This window comes from Phragmites australis, chromosome 17, assembly GCF_958298935.1.
Source record: "Phragmites australis chromosome 17, lpPhrAust1.1, whole genome shotgun sequence".
Taxonomy (NCBI): domain Eukaryota; kingdom Viridiplantae; phylum Streptophyta; class Magnoliopsida; order Poales; family Poaceae; genus Phragmites; species Phragmites australis.
This window is the reverse complement of record NC_084937.1, coordinates 22,107,573-22,129,865: the sequence shown is the minus strand read 5'-3', so window position 1 is coordinate 22,129,865 and position 22,293 is coordinate 22,107,573. Positions and strand designations below refer to the sequence as shown.

The following is a 22,293-nucleotide window of genomic DNA, read 5'->3' as shown; positions in this document are numbered from 1 at the left end:
AGCCTTTTCCAACAAACGACCCATATTTAGTCATAACTACTTTATTTGACTCGAAGACTAATTTTATTCCTTTCCGGCACAACATTGACCCGATGAGTAGATTACGGGTCATGGCAAGCACAAACAGCACGTCCTTAAGGACAAGAGTCTAGCCAGAAGTCAGCTTTATGCTCACTTGTCCTACTTCGTGTACTGCTGTTGAAACCCCATTCTCCATCAGAATGGATCGACCATCTGCACCCTAGAAAGAAGTAAAACATATCTTATCAGTACAAATATGTCTTGTAGCACCTGTACCAACCCACCAACTTACTGGTGAATTTGCCATAAAGGCTGCAGATACATACCCATTAGTGGAGTCACATTTTCCGATATCATCGTCCGTTGCAACCACCACATGCACTTGAGTTTTGGCTGCCTTCTGCGCTCAGGTGTCGGCCCCTTGCCCTTACGATCACAGCAATTCAACCCGCCGCAGACGTAGCAAACAATCTCGGGCTTCTTCTTCTTCTTCATAGCATTAGCCTTCGGTCCTAAAAATCTAGGCTTGGACTTCTCTTTCTTCACATTCCTCTTAGGCTGATTCTTATGCTCGACAAGGTTAGCTTGAGTGGACGCCTTTACCCCACTATAGCCAGCCTTGGACTTCTCCTTGACATTTATAGCAGCGATGAGCTCATTAAGAGTCAATCACTACTTTAAGTGTCGATATACAGTGACAAAGTCACACCAAGAAGTGGGCAGTTTGGCAAGGATTGCATTAACTAGAAAATTCTCAAGGAGGACACCACCATACTGGCCTAAATCTCGCAAGATAAGCTGCAGCTCATGGATCTGTTCCATGACTAATCTATCATCTCCTATACAAAAATTCAGGTAACTGGCCACCATGAAGGGCTCATTGTCGTTGTCGTTTTTAGCATACTTGTCATTCAGCTCCGACCACACCTTCTGTGCTTCCTCGAACCCCATGTAGACGTCGAAGAGCCTGTTCGATAGGGCAGCCAAGAGGCATGCTAGGGCTGAGCCATTAGCCTTCTCCCAACGGGCCACTAATGCATTGAGACACGTTCTTTCGATCTCATCTTGCACATCTTCCCCCGAAGGGGCGGGCAGCTCTTCGGTGAGGATCCAGAAAAGTTCGAGCTCCATCAGCCATAGCCTCGTTCGAGCCTGCTAGCGCTTAAAGCAAGTTCCATCGAAGCTTTTAGGCTTAATTGTGTCCGAGGACAACAGTGGTAGGCCAGAAGAGCTAGAACTAGCCATCACATAAGCTATTGGATTTCTGGATTATTGTAAATAGTAGTGTGATAATATGAGCATGGATTTTATACCACATATAAAAATACAAGAGTAAAGCAATAGGTATTCGAAACACATGACCTTGGAACAAAAGACAGCAAGTCATTAGAAACAGTACCAATTATCATGTGTTCATCTTGAAATAGATAGCAGGTAGACAACAATTATGAAAGTGCTCTTAGAAATAATATAGCAGTTGGCCCCAGGAAATTCAAAGCCTGCTCCCTAACTGTTCTATTGAAATATCACTGACTGGATAGATTACTAAGACACCAGCTAGATCTAAAACCTGAACTGATTCTCTAGATTTAAACCATCATCAAGAATAGTGTCGTTGTCCCAAACAGAGACTACTCATTCTGACCAGAGGAAGCAAAGTATAGCATAAACAGAGACAAAACTTAATAGCTAAATCAGCTATAATATCTAGAATCAAAAGCAAGCATGCTATGTACTAACAGCCGCACTATCCCGAGAGACACCAAACAGGCAGCCCTCTGGAAACCAAATCAAAACATGATTTTTGGAGTACAAGACCAGATCAAATATATATACACCAACTAAAACAAATAAGGACTACCAAATATCATCGAGACATTAGAGAATGTACTGGTCTAACTAGCTGAACTCAAAACCGTGCCCAATTTTAGCACTATTATTCATCATCGAGCATTTATATGAATCTACCTATGCTGTCAAGAACATAAGAAGGGAAAAAAATACTCACAATGTAATATGCTGGAAAGCATAGAAGACCGAGGCAAGGCACGGCTATACAACCGCTGTCCCAGAAATTCAATCACCCGCTAGTTGCCGCCGGTGAGAGAAAGACGGAGATACAAAGCCTCATCACACTGTGTCAACGTGTCCAGGTGAGCCTCGACAATCATAGCTCTGAGTAACCCCAACTTTGAAGCTCCTTCGCACAATCCCTCCACACACTGAAGCACCAGAGCCAAAGCACAAGCACCTCATGGCTCCAGCTCGGAGATGGCAACCAAGATCAGTGAGAAATCCGTGGGGAACTGAGGGGAACCAAAGGAGAAAGCAGTTTTCTGTGCGCCCTTCAGGGAGCCGGCCTCCAAGATATACATGACAATGACGCCTTCCAGTCTCACACCCGAAGGAAGCAGAGGACGGTTGTGCCGCCACTCGCCCCTCTCTCTGCTTCTCACACGTTCTTCCTAGCAGTTAACCCTAGTAGCCCTGATGTGACCCATAAGACCACCACTGTGTGGGCTTGGGCTGCACGAAGGCAAATGGGCCAGCAAGAGAACTCGGGAAAAAGCCCATAAAACATTAGAATTTATGCAATTCTCAACACTTTTCAGCACACATTATCAATTGCATATGTAAAACACAACCGATCATTGATAGCCATTTTCTCAGACCTGCAAAGATTGTTCAATATAAGGATTTTCAGTAAGTTCAACATGTGTAACACCCTATGTTTTGCTTATTTCTAAAAATCACTAAAAAATTGAACCTTTTTGAATTTACAACAAACTAAAATAAATACAACTTAAATTTGGGCAAAATATTAAATTTAAAATTTTAATTCTGAAAACATGCACAAAAGAAACCATGTTGCATTTTGGAGTTTTCTTGGATTTTCTTAATTTTTTTGTTGCAGGTTCAAATTTGAACTCTATTTCTTCTCTGAAAAAAATAGCAAAACAATTCTCTTTTTCCAAACCCTCCTTAGGCTGAATCCTCTCTCTCTAGTTCTAGCGCAACCCAATCTTCTCTTTTTCTCTTCTTTTTCTTCAATTCTCTACCTGGCCACATCTCTCCCTCTCCCTCTTTCTGGGCCGTCATCACCCTGTCTCCTTCCTCCTCTTCAAACCATACTAACCTAACTCCCGCCGACCATCCCTCCGCATCACTTCACCGTGGCCTCAACCCATTTCAGCCCAACAACACCGCCGGCATCGCGTGATGCCAACAAGTGGGCCTGCCCCCATCATCGTCTTCCCTAGATGCCCATGCCCGGCCATCTCTCTATTTCTCTCTCTTCCCTGATTTTCCTCTCTTATCTTGTCCCCCACGTCTCCCGCATCATGCTAGCTCGTCCACCTCTAGAGACCTGTCAATTTGTCACATCCCAAATGACCCACGTGCACTACACTGGAGGTCCGAAACCCCGACCGAGAACCCACCGCCGCCCATACCATGTTGCTTCCTCTATCTTTCTCTCTCTCTCTCCCTCCTTACTGTGTGCACTACCTCAACCGGCTTTAAAAGGGTGATGGGCCCCTCCAATTTTTTTCCTCTGCTCTCTCTCTCTCTCTCTCTCTCTCTCTCTTCCATGTCTCTCTCCATGTGTCTCTCACACACACCAAGGCACGTCTCACTGCCAGTGGCGGCATAGCTTCTAACTATGGGTGTACATAGCTAAAAAATTATTCGATAATCGTAAAGATTTCATAATGATAAGATCCAGCCTACAAATTGTTCATAATAATAGCATCTCAAGTAATATAAAGGAACTACGATAGTCAATAGTATTTTTGTTGATTTTTTAGCTAAGCACAACTTGCATAGCATTCCTTTTCCAAATTAGGCTAAGTATAAAGATCAAGTAAATCACTAGTGCATAGCATTCATTTTCCAAATAGTCTTTCTCATAAACATTACTTTATTGTAAGAACTATTCTTAGCCAACTAGCCAAGTTAGCAATCAAATTTATTCATGCACTTGATCAGTACTCAGTACTCAGTGAGCAATCAAATTTATTCTAGCACTTGCTCAATACTCAATAGACAGTAGTCATTATTGTAAGAACTATTCTTAGCAATCAAATTTGTTCTTTATGACTAACGACTGCACCAATTAGGCAATTACCAAAGAAAGTAATATGTTATAATCATGTAAAAATGTGAACCATGCTAATTCTGCAGTACTTTTAAATTGTCCACCATACAAAATTCTGCAATACTTTAATTTACACACTTTGTGATCGAGCTCTAATATTAGAACTCGTTAGGTGAAACCAAGGCAATGCTAACCTATTGCAGTTAGAAGCATTGAATCTATCTCCGGCGACACATCACCCTTTACACCGTCGTGGAACCTCACTCTCTCGCCGATGTTGTTGTCTCTAAAATTGTTCAACTCAAGCCATATCCATGTACAGTGGAAATAATGAAACAAAGAACTCCACAATCTTCACATTGCAATGTCAGTTCTAGTCGTGAATTTCTATTGGGACCAATGAGACAGATATGTGGTCTCACCTGTATCTAGTACACCAATAATGAAATTCCCTCCAAATCTTCTCTCCGAGATGATTCCAATCGAGGGTGAAGGTTTCACTTGCATGAAATCCCAGCTCCTGGTGGTGTGCAGGTCAAGAACACGATTCTGAACCACTAGCACTACTCCAGGCCAATCTTTAGCACCACACTTTAATTTGAACCAGAAGGAAACCAAAAAAAATAAATCAGCATGGGGTTTGTCAAGAACACAAAGAAAAGATGTAGGGTGAACAGGAGATTAGTGAAATGTGAGCTCACCGACGAGCCCCGTCACTTGCCTATCCGTGAGCACAGCGGCAACGCCAGAGAAGACATGCCTGTAGCTGTAGAGGATGGCATCCTTGGCTGCCTACTCACTCGCTCGTGCTGCACCGCCGCTGCCACGCTCGGACTCGGTGCCGTCGCCCTCATCTCACCATCTCATGTGTGGTTAGGCCAAGGCGGGAAATTGCCTCTTGTTGTTGCTTGTTGGAGTGTTCTCAAGTTGGAGTTGCCGAGTTGGGCCATCCACATTGACATGGGAGTTAGGTTGTTCGTGTTGCCGCGCTAGGCGTGCGAGTTGGGCCATCTGGTTAGTCTTGGACCACCGGACCGGAGAATAGGATATATAATTAAGTTTTTAAAAAAATGAATATACATATGTATACCATTACCCCCACATGGGTCCACCCCTGCTCACCGTCGATGCTTCTCCGACCCAAACAAGCCCCCTGCAAGCTCCATTGAGCCATGTAGACACTTCCCAGTGCTCCAGCCCGACCCTAAAATATCCACACGCACACACTTCCTCACTTTGCATTGGTTGCCTGCAACTCGATCCAGCGAGTCCTCACCGCCGCTTCGGTGTTCTCCTGGGAATGCCAACCCCACCACCACCTTCGTCATCACACGTAGGACCTTTTATCCAAAACCAGCCACGTCAACAATTAGTCCATTGTGGTAGGTCCACCATGAACCACCCTCTGAAACCCTCAGCCAGTCCATAGTCTATAGACCCAATTCACAATTATTAAGTGTCATGAAATCGGCTATCTGCCCCGGTCGGTATTTGATTTAGGGCATGTTTATTTTGTACCTAACCTTGTCATGACTAGTTTTAATTAGACGTGGCTTGCTAAAAAGTGTGGCGAATAAATTCTTAGCTACAAATATGGCAAATTTAATAAAAATAAGTGAATGACGTGTGAACCAGAGAACTAACAAAATATGGCTTGATACGGTGTAACAGTCAATCAAATAGTCACTTAAAAATATATGATATGACTAAGCTTAGGCATTGGCACAAACCAGATATACCCTTAGCAACCACTGTGGACGGTATTTTATTTGCCGACCAAGGTTTTGATTTCGCGTTGAAGTCGAGCATGCGCGTTGGTTGGGCCAAGAGGGGGCCCAACTACTTGAGCCCACATTTTCGTTAAGGCCCGTGCCCAGGATGAGCAGTGACTTTGAGTTGTCTGACTAGAGAGCCATGCGGGCGAGGACTGCCCTGTCGTCGGCCTGCTCCGACCTCTCGACTCACCTCCGGCTCTTGCCAGCTGGTTGAAACGGCAGACCGACTAGCTCCTCACCGCTTAGGGTATGTGCAGTGATATAAACGGCAGCTATCTGTAATACAAGTTTATATCACATATATATAATATAATAGACAAATTATTATATGAGTTGACTATAAGTAATCTAAATGATGTCTAATTATTAAATGACACGTAAAAATTGAGACTATAAATAATAGATGGCATCCATACAATAGAGAAAATACTATGTAAGAGTGATTGTATAATATTTTAAATCATTTGTTAATTAATAGATATCATTTTTTTCTGTCTTACTTCTGTTTCCTCCATATCAAATAAAATACTAAATGACTTCTTTTCTAAACAGCTAACGTCACCTCGTTATACACGCCCTTATACGGCTACCTAGCTTGCGTCGTTGAAACAAGTTGAGCACGTCGTACGTACGAACGTACGTGTCCGGTCGGAACCGTGGGCTAACAATTTCTCCTTTTCCGCCGACCCGCGCACGAGTCGGCTCGGGATATACGTACATTCTCTACGCATGCTTGCGTTGCATCATTGCATAGCGCCAATGCAAGGCACCACGCACGCACAGGCCGTAACCGCGCGCGTGATCAAGTGGGCGCGCGTACGTACGGCACGCCTCCGCTAGCTGTGTGCGGTCCCGCGACGTGCGTCTCTAGTGCAACGGCCCTGCGCCGGCTACGAGGACGACGACGACGACGTCCGTCTAGGCGCTGGCCGGTGACGAGCGCAAACTTTCTGCCGTCGATCTCCGGGAAATCGCAACAAACTTCCTGCCCCAATCAAGCACGTCAGATAGTAGGACGCAGGCTATCTAGCTAGTGCCTAGTGGCCGTCGACGACAGATAGCGTACGTACGTACGTGTGGGCAGAGAATTTCTACGCGTCAGATACAATACAATAAATATCTAAGCATGCAGTGCAGTGCCGCAAGTTGGTCCGTGACTGGTACATGTGGGAGCCGGAAAGTGAAGCTGCAGGGGCCGGTGCAATGTAACAATGATTGGATCAGTGGACGAGGAGGTTAGAAAAGCCCCGATCGATGACGAGACCGGCCAGCTTGATGGATATATCTAACACATTCTTATCTGTTGTACTACGTAAACAAATCTCAGATAATGTCAAAGAAAATTAAGAGATAAAAACCAGCCAGGTTACTCGGTACAAGACTAACCCGGTGACTATCGCGATCCGGTCTTGTGAACCCTGCCAATAAACCTAGTTCGATCCACACATTACCACCATGTCCAGGCCAATATAGGAAGGAACCAATGCCAATGGCGAATTCAACCACCTTTTATCATTCGAGCTCGCGGAACGGCGACCCCAATGAATCTTTCTCCTTGATCCGCCACTTGCCCCATCAAATAACAAAGAAAATATGTCAACTTTCGACAAAATGTGCTGGGCAATCACTAGCAAAGCCATATTTCCTCACCCGAATGCTGAATGCATTCCAGCCGTTCGTGAAGGGAATTGTGTGTATCCACGGCAAAAGGAGAGGCAGGGGCGAAGCCAAGTTGGTCCGTGTGGGTGCCACATCAAAATAAAAATTTAGTTGTTTCTATTCTATTTTCACCATACATGTACTCCCTATGATCCAAAAACATGCACCCACAGGTCCAACCGTTCAGCATGGCAAGCCCAGCAGCCAGCTAACATGCCAAACTTATCAAGTGGTGTACCCCTTTATTTTCCTCTAGCTTCGCCACTAAGGAGAGGTACCCATTGGTGGTAGCTGAGGGTGATGTGCTGGGGAGGAGTTCAATGCACCTGAGGAGAGTGGGATCCATGCCAAATTGCTAATCAAATGATCAACCAACCAAAGCATGGAGCATCGTGAGGTCCTTTAATTTTCTTCGCCAAGTGCTAGCTCTATGGGCTATGGTCAAATTGTTGAGTGGCTTTGCTTTCGGCCGCGACGTTTTTGTCTTGTCGCAATTTGATGGATCTCGGGGAAGTTTGATGCAATCGATCTAATATCCACCCATGGAAATTTCAAATTTTCAATAGGTTAATAGATTGATTTTGTTTCCGGTTCTGAATTTTCAGTCTAGCTGAATTCAAGGGTTGCTGTTTATAGTTTGACAAGCTTAGATAGTGCAAGTAGAAAATAAACCCATATTACCCTCATGAATTTTCCGGTTCGTCTAATTTGAACCATGAACTTCAAAACAGTCTAATTTGGACTCTCGTGCCGTCAAAACCGTATACCCCGGCATGAATCCACCCCGTTTTCATCCGGCACGGTGCCAAAATGGCAAACAACATTAGCAGTTTTGGCCTAGCTCTAAATGTTCTAATCTAATATTGCTTGCCACATCAACACCGGTGAAATAGGGCTATAAGTAGGCCGTTTGCTATTGCAATAAGGGCTGCTCGCCTTTCCTTTTGGCTGGGGCAAAAGCCTGCTTTCTTCGCTCCGCGAATGAGAGAGAAGAAATCGGAAAAAAGATATTTTCTCTTTCTTTCTTTTTCTTTCGATCCAATTTTCTGAGCTCGGTTGGCTCAAATGGATGGCAACATGGAAAAAAACCAAGTGACCTGGCCACCAAATTACCCAAAAAAAAGTAGGGATGGATGTAGATTACCAATAGATATCCGTAGATCAACGCTAATATAACTTAATTAACTAACTAGTTATTTTAATCTAATTAAAATAATTAGTAGTTGATTGAGTTGAACTAAAATGACTCCACGGATGCTCCACGTCCGTTCCAAAAAAAAAACACTAGCGTACAGGACTACGGTAGCAAGTGATTTGCATCGGTTCCATCCTGTCAGATCCTACGGATTCGAGATGGAATTTGGGAGAAATCAGTGGATGCCGCAAGGCAATCGAACCCGCGAGAACTCGTACATACGAAGAACCTAACTAATTCCACCTTACGCTACAGAATAATTGGCATGGGAATGGTTGCCGCCTTACCTTAGCCCACTTGGGCTAAAGAGGTTCTGATTACAGCAGCGGTAAAACGGGAAGAACGAGAAGAGTTTGACAAAAAAAACAGTACTGTAATTATCGGTTCTAATCGCCCAACAGTAAAAACGGAAAAGCATTTGAGCCGTCGATCTTGCTTGAAGCGATATGAAGCAATCCTAGCCGTCCAATCTTCATAAGCCTTCTCCTCTCGTTTTTTTCAGATTCTTCAGACTTGTCCTTCGTCAGTTTCGTCAGACATCTCCAGATATTCAGAGTTGAGATATCTCCAGATATTCATCGGTTGAAGAATAACTAGATGGTTTCATTGTTCATGGTTGAGATTACACGAATGGTAAGCTCAAGGGGTAGTATGGACTTCTCCACATAAATTATTGCCCCGATGATCCGAGGTTGGAGTTAAACTTTCTGAAACCCCACTTGGGATGGTGTTCAGAGAAAGGTTGGAATCCTTATATCACAATGCAACTAAAAGAGCAGCCTCTGTCACTGACGCCATGGCAATAATTCCTAGGACCACCACAGATGACAGCACAAGCAATAGCCCTGAGGCCCAAGTTGGCCAATTTGCTCTCTACTTTTCGATTCAAATCTTGACAAATAATCAGGGTGAAGCAGACTCGCCTCTGGAGCCTGAATTTGAAAGTTCATAAATATTGGCACTTGCTCAAAAGAACATCACTAGGCATGTAAGGTGAAAAAGATAGCTAACAGCTACTACAAGTTAATTTGAGACTTTGTTTGTGCCTGCAGACTGCAATGCCAACCCAGTAGAGCAAAACCAGGCACCAAATCCAGTGTGCAATTGATCACTTTTTTCTGTTTGGGGTCAGTCCCAGATACAAATTTCTGTTCCAGTATCTGCCTTGAGTATAAAACATGGCACAGAGAACCAGCTAGGTTCAGCTAATGGCTTGACCAGGTTGTGCCGGAATCTAACACATAATTATTCCCAACAAACAACTGAGTACGACAAATAAGTTTGCACATCAACAATCTGTAAGCTTGATTAGTTCTAGATCTTTCTGGATTTCTGAGTCACACAGCGTCGGCCGGCACCAAACATTTACTGAAAAGAAATGTCACGTAGAAAGCGAAATACAGTACTTCCAAACGAAGATTTGCAATATAAGCACACCATAGCATAATAAGCATTATGCACATTACAGTACATCAGACATATGTGCCATGGTAGTTATTGAATCAGTCTCAAACTTGCTTCCAATAATAGACACACCATACAGCAACATACTATAAACATTTGTCATAGAGTTCAAGTGACAGAAGCATGTAATATAGCACAACTACGGTACGACCCGCTATAAAATGTAGCAGATATAACTGGCTCTTCAGGATCACCACAGGCAAGGGACCTGACATGAAAACAAAACGAAGTTAGAGATACTCCATTCGCAACATAAGTAATTTGTACAGGAGACGTGTCTAGGCAAAACAAAATAACCAGTATGGATGCGTTACATTTTTTGCTATTGACGCACCACACGGACCACAAACATGACCTCTCAATAAGCACCAGCTGCCATAAGCAGCTCATCAAGGCTCCAGAGGTCCCCGTTGCTTGCCCCATCTTGTGTAACATCGTTTTGCAGAAGGCTGTCCATTGATCGATCTGAGCTGCTCTCAACACAAGGCAATGGCAGATACTTCATCTCAGGATCGAAACCAGACATGTCTTGTGTGAGATTGGGAGCACCATTTCCCTGAGGCACAGCTAAACCATAGTTGTTCTTCCTTCTCTTTGACACTCCACCTTGCAGGTAAGCAGGCTCACCATATGCTGGCATGGCATTACTCGGAGCAAAGACTGAAGTGTAGTCTGAGGTCATGGTCTCATCATCCCACCCAAAGTCAGAAGAATCATATGAGTTGCCGCTCTGGTCAGAGAGCATGTTCGTCCCAAATTTCTCAGTAGGCACAAGAGGTTTCACTTGAGGGACGAAACAAGCACTCTCAGCTGTCTTTGCAGGAACCTTCATGTCATTGAAGGCAAACATCGCTAACAAATCATCGTACCCATTGTTTGGATGACTGAAAGCCTTGTCAGCGCAAGTCTTTGAAGGTGGAGCTAGCCTTGTTGGATTGGCAGCTGATGGCTTCAGGATGGACTTCTGAGCATTTGACACTTCATCAGGAAAATTGACCTTCGCTTTCTTGCCACGTATCTTGCGGGCTTCAGCATCATATGCCCTAGCTGCCTCCTCAGCAGTGTTGTAAGTTCCAAGCCAAACACGGACACCCTTGCTTGGGTCTCGGATTTCAGCTGCCCATTTTCCCCAGGGACGCTGGCGGATCCCCCTGTACTGATTCTTCCGGTTGCGCTTTGCCGAGGTAGCAGCAGGCCCATCCTGTTGAGAAGGCTTTGGTATCACACCATCTGCATCAAGGTTGCATATTAATTCATCTCGACAAAAACATTCGGAAATAGGAAACTGAAATTTTTGTACAATATAAATAATACTGTGACATAAGATGTTCATGAACATAACAGGCATACTGTGACAGCTCCAGGGGCGGAACCAAGCCCATGGCAAGGTGGGCTTCAGCCCGGGGTGTAGGAATTTTGCCAAGGTATAGCCCATGTAGTAAAAGCCCAATCTGATATTTTGACGTTAGTTTTAGGCTGTTAAAGGTCAGCCTGGGGCGTGACCAAGTCCTGGTTCCGCCTCACAGCTCCATTACTGTGCAAAATACACACAAATACTGCTTATGGAAACATGAAGTAACGGGAGGTTAGGAGTACCCTGCCCTCAAAGAACAGATATGATTGATAAAATGGTACCAGTTAAACAATTTGTTGTGCTACAATTAGCAACAGATAGTAATTTTCTATATCTATTGAGATCAGTCACCTTTGAACATCCATCCAGCAATAACAGATCTTGTAAAATTAGTGTACATAGTTTACGGATATCTTTTTCTTTTTTTACTATTACTAACACCTTTTTATTTTCTTTTTTTGTCCTCCTTTGTTGGGTTTCATCTCTAGCCTACCCAACTTGTTTGTGTTTCATCCTTCTTTGTTGTTTGAGCTTCGGAATTAAATGGATGTAAATTAACTCCCTGAATTCTTCTCTCTTGAGTTGGAAAAAAAAAATTCAAATAGCATAACCTAAACTTCTCTCTTCAATGGGAAAAAAAAATCTTAGAACCTTAGACCTGCATCTAACAATCCCTCAGGAGATATAATTATCGAAAAAAATTCCAGCACCTATTCTACACTGAAAATAAACAATTACGCACGATAAACCCTCCTTCACAGTAAGATCCCTCGATCGGAATACATATAATCTCAACTCTCAAGATGCCTGGCAAGATACTCAATTTTACCATAATTAGTACCTCACTTAGAGTAACTGTAAATCATAAGAAAAAGCTGAATCAAAGGCACAAATAATTTCTGCCTTTCTACCTAGATAACTGCAGACAGAGAGAAGTGCAGATCCTAAGACAAAATTTCAAGCTAGCCATCAATCCCCATTGCAGTGCTACCCACTCCATGTCTAGCCTAGAGATCAAATTTAGCGTTGTAACCGGAAGCCCCATTCGGTGGCAGCTCCATCTCCATGGAACCCCAATTCTCTCCTCGATAGATTCAAGAAACAGACCTCAAAAGAGGGAAAGACATCTTTCGCCCCTTCTAAACAGGGTGCTGCGTGCGAGGTACGAGACAGAAAAAAAAAAAGGTAGTAACTTTAATGCGGCTCTCACCAAATGCTGGGAGCGCAACCCCGGGAGCCATTTTGGCTCCGGCGCCGAAGAAGAACCTCGCTGGGGCCGCCTGAAACGGCGGCGGCGGAGGGACCTCCTCGACCACGTCGTTGTCGCCGCCGCCGTCCGCGTCGTCCTCGCTCTGGCCCCGCTCGAACTCGCGGAAGTCAGCCTCGAAGTCCTCCTCCCCGTCCTCGAGCCCCTTCCTCCTGAGCCCCGGCCACAGCACCTCGGCCGTGACCCTCCGCGGCTGCTTCTTGGCCGCCGCCGCGGCAGACGGCCGGATGAAGCCGGAGAGGATGGCGCCGCCGCACATCGCAGCCGAACGAAAGAGATGCCGGTGGTGGATGGATTATTGGTGGGACTGGGAGAGAGCAAGGGCGGCACAGTGAGTGGAAAAAGGAGAAGATCTTTGCTTGGCCTTGCCCCTCTCGGTGAGTGTGGGCGGAGTGGGGGAGATGGACGGGGGTGGTAGTGGTACTGGTAGCTGGACGCCCTACTTTATAGTAGAAGCGACGCTGACGCGCTACTCGACAGTGACATCAAAGGCAACATGACAGAAAGCAAATATTATAGATACTGTTTAAAAAGATTTTTATAGAATTTTATCTGTAACATTCATTCTATAATTTAATGATTAAGCTGGAAAAAAAAAGATAAAACGAACATGTATTGTCACAGAGGAAACAATCTTTATAAAAGACTCCTATCAAATTAGTTTTCAGAGAAGATAGGGTGGGCTCCCACTCCACTCCCATGTCGCCTGTGCTCTCTGGTGGTGTAGTCTTTTTTTTACCCCGGTAATTATTGATCTCCCATGTCTTCTTCTTTACCAAAGCACAAGCATCATCTTATTTTCTAAAGAAAAACTAAACTATTTCGATGTATTATCTTTTGTTAACACGATCGATCTCGTGTATGCAAGCATGCTACTCTAGTGTGTTCCGACCAAAGCAATGTACTCCACCAGTATTGACTGTGCAGCTTACTTTACTTCTATGTTACCTGTGATTTCTTAAAAAGATGCTTTAGTTTTCTTCAAAGATGCTTTTGGAAGGAACTGTGTTCATGTGAAGCTTTGCGTTTGGCTATGACTTCTTCTTCCTCCTTTCGTGTTAGTTTCTCTTTTTAGACCAGTATTTCTGCTAGACGTCAGTTAGCAGAAGAGGAAAGACGAGATAGCGTGACAAACAAACCCATGGCATACTACCTGTTTAGGCTGTAAGGCAGTTTTGGATTTCTTTTGGAGCTGCTCGACAAGGTCTGACGTGTTGATGACCTTGAGAAAACTGATGCCGTTTGGAATAAAGCGACAGATCATCTGGTGAACGAGGAGGGACGAACAATATAATCTCGACGTGATAGTCTTTTACTCCTTTTTTTTGTTTCTGAGTCTAGCAACTTTCTTCTAACCTTTCCCTTCGTAGCATTCTGTTCATTTTACCACCGTTGCACATTAAGCAAGACGAAATGGGAAGACCTGCGATGGGTTGAAACGAAAATGTTAGGTCAGCATGGTAGTAGCTCCCCCTAAAAGAATTCATACCGTGACTGGTATGGGTCCAACATCTAGATTGCACCATATTTATGAAGATCGACAAACTTGCATTGCTCCCTGAAAGATGTCAGCTTAAATTGCAATGGCTTGTCGTATCCAGAATTGTAAGAACATTATAAATGTAATAGGCACATGGTTAGCTGCCCAAGTACATTGCATAAGGAGTAGTTCAAACTCCATAGTTTTTTGAAGCTTCAAAGAAAAGGATACACCACACTACAAGCGATTGACTTTGATTCAACACATACATGTATTTGACTTGCATCTCTAAAAATCTGCAGCACTTGCATGGATTCAGTTGCAGACAATTCTTATCTTCCAATATACAATAGTTGTCGGACCCCCATTTCAAGATGTCATGGTACATCCTGTACCAGTCTCTGATCAGTAGCTGATATACATACTTATAATAGAATAGCATTATAAAGTTATATTACAATACCATAAACAGAGTCTCACATATGATATGCATCATAAAGTTCATTACAATAAAGGTCAACAAATCTATACAAAGGAGTTCTACAACACAACAACAATGGAAAAAACCGGATAATCCTAAAGCCTAGAGGCAATTCGGGTGCGGACGTAGTCTTATTCTTCTACTTCATCACTATCATCGGTGTAGTTGTTCTCTGATTTTTCATCTGAACTCAACAAAGGTAAGAGTGAGTACATAATTAAGGTACTCAAGAAGTCCTACTATAAGGGGTGGATAGATGCTTAAAAGGGTAAGCCAAGGATAATGCCTTAGATCTTAAATTCTAGCGGAAAGCTAGTTTTTATGCAAAGGCTAGGTGACAAAGCAAGGTCTAAAGCATTTAGAGAAAAGTAACGTTAAATCGATATTAGGGGTTGTCGGCCCTAAGGGAGGTACACCATCCCACTAGTTCTTAAGTTTTATAGTTGGTGGGACACTCGGTTCTCCAACTTACAGCTTGCACTTTTCAAAATATGGGCACATAGCCCACTCACACATCAAGGAGGTACGCACACCATAAAACTAATCATTGTAACCGAACCTTAGCGTGTCTTTGACTGTGGATATGACTATCCAGATAGGTTTACATTCTGCAGAGGTTACACACTTTATCCTTAAGATGTGCACATACTCTAACCTTAACAACTGTCGGAGCTTATGTAACAAGACACCGCAGCCTCCTAACATCACCACAATATCCATCCATAGGACACTCAACCAGGGGCTCATGTATACATGCCTCACTTAGAGTTTTCGGTCGGATCATGAGACTTCACATAGATTGTTCGAGTCTTCTTCTGAATCCTGTTGCTACTACCAGCCTATGGTGGGTACCGAACTAAGCTAGAGGAGTTGGGTCAAATCATTTCACATACATGAAATGTGATTATACAGTTATTGCTAGGTAGGATGTCACAACAAACCAGTCCTTATATGACTGAAGTAATTGTCTCCTAGTAAGAATACCACAAATGTGAACCCTACTCCAAAGGTAGTCCCACTCCCATAGGATACCTTACTCACCCCCTGAAATCAAGCTTTAGAGTTTCATTAACACCATCACTCTTAACCCACTCACACCACCAAGCATATACATCATTTCATATTGTTCACAAAAGCATTTTTGTGAGGAATCATCTAGATAATATTCTAATTAATCATTAAGTCGATCATTTATATAATTATAACTACATGATTAACCAGAATATCATCCCAGTAGTCCCAGCATGTGTTTTGTACCCAAGATCAGAACACACACCTTTACAACAATCACATCATCATAAAATATAATAAATAACGAGTAATTAAATTAAGTTACAAGTCTATAAGTAGATTAACTTTACAACCAAAGTATAAACCGAACATAGTTAGAGTAACTATGCAGCGAAAAGAGTTTCATAATGATAAAAGAAGGGTAGCGTCATTGCTCTAAGGCATCACCCTAAAATAACAGCACTTGAGTAGAATGGTGCTTGTCGGATGGTTAACTCCTATCGTAGAAATCCTGAAGGACCCCTTTTTGAGATTCGACCGGGGGGATGATTCTAAATATGTTTGTGGGAGAAATAAATGGGTGTAAATGCGATAGAAGGTGGGGTGGAATGATCTAATGCAGAAAGAAGTAAATGCACTGGAGGGATTTTTAGACAGGTTTGGGCCACACTGAGCGTAATACCCTACTCCTGTGTGGATGCTATAAATGCCGTGAGAATGTCTCTCAGGAATGTGCTGGTTATAAGAATGTTTGTCTATCCTAGTGCTTCGGGCTCCTTATTCTTCGGTGGTCTCAGCTTCTATGCTTGTACGAAGGTGTTCTTCGAGTCTTGGCGTCTGTGCTCTCTCCGAACCTCTGAATCAACTGACCCAACTGTCTTTGTCCGTGCCTTCCGGCTCCCTTAAATACTCACCGGTGGTAGCGTGCCCCGAAAGGGAGGGCACGAGTTCCAAGACACCATAAATGGAAAGGCAGTCATCGTGGCCTCTGCGCGAAGTGACAGGGGGTTGAAAACGTGCCCCCCGTCCGGTCTTCGGTCGTCATGATGGCGCTGGCAACGGGCGCCGTGGAGAGGACCCACCGGGCAGCCGCAGAGCAGCCCGGCGTGCCCGTTCGGTCTTGTACGCCTGCCATAGTAGGGTGGCAGGAGGTGCACCTCAGGCCTTACGATGCTATCCCGAAGCGCGCCGGATGACGCGAGATGGGACCCGTGTATTAAATGTCCCCATGCCCTTCTGCCAGAATGTGGCAAGGATTGACACTGAACGTGGCAGGAGCAGTTGGAGGTGACAGGCCACGCGGCCTCTTAAATGCGGCATCGGGCCTTTCACAGGCTGACACCTCACCGCTGGACCCCTGTGGGGGCCACCGACGAAGGACTTCTTGGGCCGTCGGGGAACCGAGTGCTCGGGGGTCACTGTTCACCTCCCCGAGCACTCTCTCCCAGAAACGCCGTCTCTTGATCCTCGGGGAACCGAGTGCTCGGGGGCCACTGTTCGCAGCCCCGGGCACTCTCTCCCGGAACTACCTTCCTTGGGTCCTCGTGGGACTTGGGTGCTCGGGGGCACTGTTTATGACCCCGAGCACTCTCTTCCCGGTCACTTGGTCTTCGCAGATCATCGGGGAACCCAGGTACTCGGGGACCACTGTTCATGACCCCGAACGTCCTCTCCCAGGACTTAGTCTTTTCGTACCTCGCGGAGATGAACCCTGCGGGAAGGCGCCACGTGGCAGAATGCTGGCCTGGTCTCGGGATTCGAAGACCCCTGGTTCCTGATTCACCGACAGCGCTGCTCTTGCCCGTCGTCAATGTCGCCGGGCGTAAAGTAGCAAAAAACTAAACCTTCCTCACCTAAAAAGCAAACAAAGTCTGCAAGCGTAAAGTAGCCAAAAATTAAACCTTCCTCACCTGAAAAGAAAACGAAGTACGTGAGTACGAATGTACTCGCAATAATTAATCTATACTAGGCACTTATAAATAGCTTGACTCCAAAAAGAATACAATTTGGATAATTAACAAGGACTCGGCCACAAGATTATGTAAATTTCATATGCAAGATCAATTTCGACTCAAATGTAAACATCTACACCTAACCATAAGCAACCTTCTATCCTGAGATCATTACCATACTATGATTATAACTTGAACCGTATCAAAACTTTAACAACATAACCATATATTTCCCAGCATACCATCACAACCACAACTGGAACTCTACGATTGATATAAATAGACAGAAGCGTGCTCATAACTGAGAGTGCGGCAATTCAAATTATTTTCCACCCTGTAGAGAGTACTCTATTACCCACACGACTTGAAGACCATACGACTTGCATGACCACACAGGTCCACACAAGGTTACTCATGTCAAACTTCTCCAAATAACCCTCTCGGTTTAATTTGTGCATATTTTAAAAATTTAAAATTTAATTTGATGTATTTTGGAGTATTTTGCCCAATCTAATTCTTATTTTTATTTGATTTGTTGAAAACTTTTAAAAGTTCAAATTATTAGTGAATTTTATTAAATGTCTAAGCATAGGGTGTTACAATAGTTCACATAGTCATGACATTAAAAAAAGTTCTCACAGTCATTCATGGCCAATGAAGTCCAATATCGCACAAAGTTTAGCCCATCCCCGAAGTCTGTTGGACACAGTCCTTGCCCTTCAACACAAGGACATGCCATCAGAGGTCACCAAATTTTAGTCCGTGCCCAAACCATATTTCCTTTTTTCCATTCATTGTCCAAGTGCAAGTAGGAAATGCCAGCGGTTATCAACTTCGGTGCACAATCTCCGTGTCCGTATCTGTGCGTCACCTTTGCTTTTGGCTTGGCATATAGCATGGCAAATGCGAGCACCAGAAATTTGTACTTTTTTATGCGATCAGATGTCAATCATACATATATACATTGAATGGAACAAGATGCTTCACGTTGGACTGTATAATTTGATGAAAAGAAAATTGTTGGATTGATAAGTAAGTGCAAGTAGCTGAAATATCTCCAACCGATACCCTGATGAATGTGGTGGGAGCATGAAATGCAATGCAGCGTTGAATTTCATTCGCAGCAAATCTATTTCCACGCTAGAGGACAAGCATTATATATATAGGAACTGAAATGCTGACCTCACAGAATGTTGTGATATACGAAAACCAAATGTCATCTTGAACCGGCTTGGCACGTCTGAATTTGACACGATTGTACGAGCCTAGTTTTGCTTCGTGTTCAAGGCGTCTGATTTCTACTGAAACAGCGAGCGCGTTTGCTAGCTAAAATCTCGTGATTTTACGATGGGATGCATGGGTGAAATAGGTCGATAGGATGAGGCCCGGGGCCCGGCCATGGCGCGGTTTGGCAGATAGAAGTTCATGGGCTCGACCGGCGCGTGGAGGCAGAGGAGTTCACGCATGTCGATCGACGACGTGTTGCAGCTTCCCGCTTGGTGTTTTTGCGGCTCGACCTAGCAAACGGCTCGTTTTTAGCACACGAGTGCACGGCAGGCATAGGTGTGCTGGCGCGCGGCAGGCAGCAGCGTGTAGGCGTGTCGCCTGTACCTCACCGCGCACCCTCCCCTCCATTCCGCGGTGCCTGCTTCCGAGTCCGCGGCGGCGTCGGCGCCCTTTCGTCGCGCAGGTGCGAAACACCTGCGGAGGCGCGGCCCCATCGATCGATCTGGAATGGTATCCTGGACGCGGGTTCGTGCCACGGCCGACGTGCCGAGTCCAGCTTTGGGTTTCCTGGTGGACTGCGGCGACGTGGTTTTGGGTTTTTTTTTTAACTCTTCATCACTGAATACAGCTGTAGTATCTGAACATGAACGCGCGCACTCACTCTCACACACGCATCCACTCCACACACACCTAACACACGCACATGCTAGCCCTACAACTACACACAGCTCGAAGAAAATGTCCATCCAAAAATCACCAGAACCCACTGAGAATCTCATAGACGACGAGCACGTCGTGATACTTTCTGTAACACCACGCCGAAAAAACCGAAAAAATCCGAAATAAATAAGAGCCCTCGCGCGTCACCCGGACTTAAAGCCCGGGTGGGTTCGACTCAAAGCTCGAGTCTTACCACTGCGGCGACGTGGTTTTGGTTTGGTTGGCTGGCCGGGCCCGGTCACGGATGTTGGCTGTTGGTTGTGCCCATCCATCGTCGGGCCACGCGGGCACGCGGCTGAGGGCTTTGAGGCAGCCGAGCCGCGGAGGTCCACCGAGCCACGCGTTGGGCTGAGGTCCGCGCCCATGCGCCTCGGGTGGATTTGACGTATGCGCGGGCGGAGCGTGGTGGACTGGCGGTCCGTGTCTGGCTCCAGGTTCATTTCTTTTTCTTTTTGCGCGACAAGGTTGCCTGTTCTTCACAACGGAGGCAAGCAATGCGCGAGCAGTGCACGAGTCCCTGACCAAATATTGTGCAGCTTCTGGTCAGAAGGTAAACTCCATCTTTTTTAGCAAAGCCTGCAGGCAGACCATCCGTGATGATATTAAATCTATAACTCGGGTGGAAAACGAGTCACTGAATGAAAAATATTTAGTGTTACTCACTAAGTTGGCAGAACAACAAATGGAGCTTTCAAGTACCTCAAGAACAGAGTTTGGAATAAAATTCAGGGATGGATAGAACAAACACTCTCGGCAGGAGGGAAGGAAGTATTAATTAAATCAGTTGCACAGGCAATTCCTGCTTATAACATTGGGTTGTTTCAGATTGCCGAGGGTTGTGTGATCATATAAAACTCGTTAGTACGAAAATTTTAGTGGGGCAGGGAAAGAGGCAAAAGGAAAACAAGTTGTGTAGCATGGGATAAGATAACCCAACCGAAGTACATGGGGTGGATTGGGCTTTAGAGATATAGAAGTTCTTAATCTAGCATTGCTTGCAAGACAGGCATGCCGTCTGCTCATTAGGCCGGAATCACACCTTAGCATGTCTGTTGGGAACAACCCCATCAAATCAAGGACTAGGAGGGCTATTTGTGATGGGATAGAAGGGTTGAATCGAGGGCCGATTAGACAAATCGGTGATCACAAAAGCACACCAATTTAGTGCTGCAACTGGATACCAAGAACTGGTATGTACATGCCTATCGACTCGAAGGAACCTGACCCCCTAAAGCGCGTGTATGTGTGAACTGATTTCATTCCTCAATGTCATGTAAAACAGAGCTAGTGCCGTACTTTTTCATTCAGATGGACATTGAAGCAATCCTTCATATACCGTTAAGTACGAGGAAACATGAAGATTGTTGGGCATGGCATCATGAAAGAAATGGTCTCTTTACTATACGCTTCGCTTACCGGATGATGATCGAGACGAAGAAAAGCAGAGATGATTACTTTGAAGGCTGGGCAAATTGCTCTGATGATGTGGCGAGTAAAAGGAGTGGAAACAAACGTGGAGCATGAAGTTGCGGTCGAAGATCGAAGTGTTTTGTTGGCGTCTTGCTCCGAATTCGATCACAACTGCTAGTCTGCGTATTTCTGATCCAAGACATTGGGTTCTCTTTTATACGTGGCATTATTCCCTAAGCTGATGGTATATGGATCCTTGTTACATGTTTGGCTATATAGCATGCAAGGAGAAAAGCTATCCATGATGGAGTCTTTGAGACCCTTTTGCTACAATGGCAATGGTCAATCGGTTGATAGAAGAAGTGGAGATTGTCAAGGGATTTGAGCTAAAATAGAGGAACCATCAACAACCAAAATCAAAAACTTGGCGGTAGTCAATGCAAGATTGATTTGTTTGACACAACTTCAGCTTAAAAAATTCTTGAAACTAGCTATTATTAGCTCCAAAATTTTATAGAGCTAAAGTTGTATGTATATTAATTACATTTGAGTGAATTATCTTGTTTCTATTTTAAACTAAAAATAGTAATTTAATCATGTTATTATTGTCTACAACCTCAAAATCTGACTGAAGAAAGTTAGAGCTCTGTGAAACGATCTCTAAATATGTACGCTGAATCCAAAGGAGCTGTTGGAGCCATATGCCGAGGTGGCGAGGTGATCAAGGAGAATTCATCGCAGCTAAGACTACCCCTAACCATATTCTCTTCATTTTGTTCCCTTTTCGATTCCCTTCCCGGTTCTCATTCACTTTATTTCCTCTCATCTCCAACAGCTTCCCTTCGAAAGGGAATCGCGAAAGGAAAGAAGAGAGAATCTGGTCCTGAAGAGAATGACTCTGAGAATCCCGTCGTGAAAGGAATCGTGAAAAAAAACCGTTGAAAACGCTGAAGGGAACGTAAATCCCTTCACAACGAGAATCTGACCGTGAAAGGAATCCCTTAGCCTTGGTCTAATGCTATGGTTGTTCCAAATGTAACTGAACCTGAAACTCTGGAAGCTATTGCTGTGCTGGATTCATCCCAGCCGTCCGAGTTACTGATCCAACAAGCAACGCACCTCCAAAGTCCAAAACCCATCACACCGCCGTCCGAAGTTAACGGCAAACCTCCCGTCAGCGG

The 22,293-nt window shown here is 44.5% G+C and overlaps 2 protein-coding genes across 3 annotated transcripts; both read right to left on the bottom strand.

Annotated features, from left to right (window-relative positions):
* Nucleotides 1–148: 148 nt before the first annotated feature.
* On the bottom strand, nt 149–1,152 carry LOC133896967 (uncharacterized). The gene is made up of 4 exons (XM_062337585.1): nt 715–1,152; nt 453–651; nt 314–333; nt 149–241 (listed from the first exon to the last, which is right to left on the bottom strand). Exons 1-4 carry the CDS (start codon nt 1,150–1,152, stop codon nt 149–151), a joined length of 750 nt encoding a protein of 249 aa, XP_062193569.1.
* Nucleotides 1,153–10,149: 8,997 nt separating this feature from the next.
* On the bottom strand, nt 10,150–13,241 carry LOC133896811 (ethylene-responsive transcription factor 1-like). Of its 2 annotated transcripts, none has more exons than XM_062337447.1 (3): nt 12,775–13,241; nt 10,525–11,440; nt 10,150–10,418 (listed from the first exon to the last, which is right to left on the bottom strand). In XM_062337447.1, exons 1-2 carry the CDS (start codon nt 13,088–13,090, stop codon nt 10,569–10,571), a joined length of 1,188 nt encoding a protein of 395 aa, XP_062193431.1. In that variant the 5' UTR covers nt 13,091–13,241; the 3' UTR covers nt 10,150–10,418; nt 10,525–10,568. The 2 variants fall into 2 exon arrangements, with proteins under 2 accessions (XP_062193431.1, XP_062193432.1); XM_062337448.1 differs by having other exon boundaries at nt 10,545–11,440.
* Nucleotides 13,242–22,293: the final 9,052 nt, after the last annotated feature.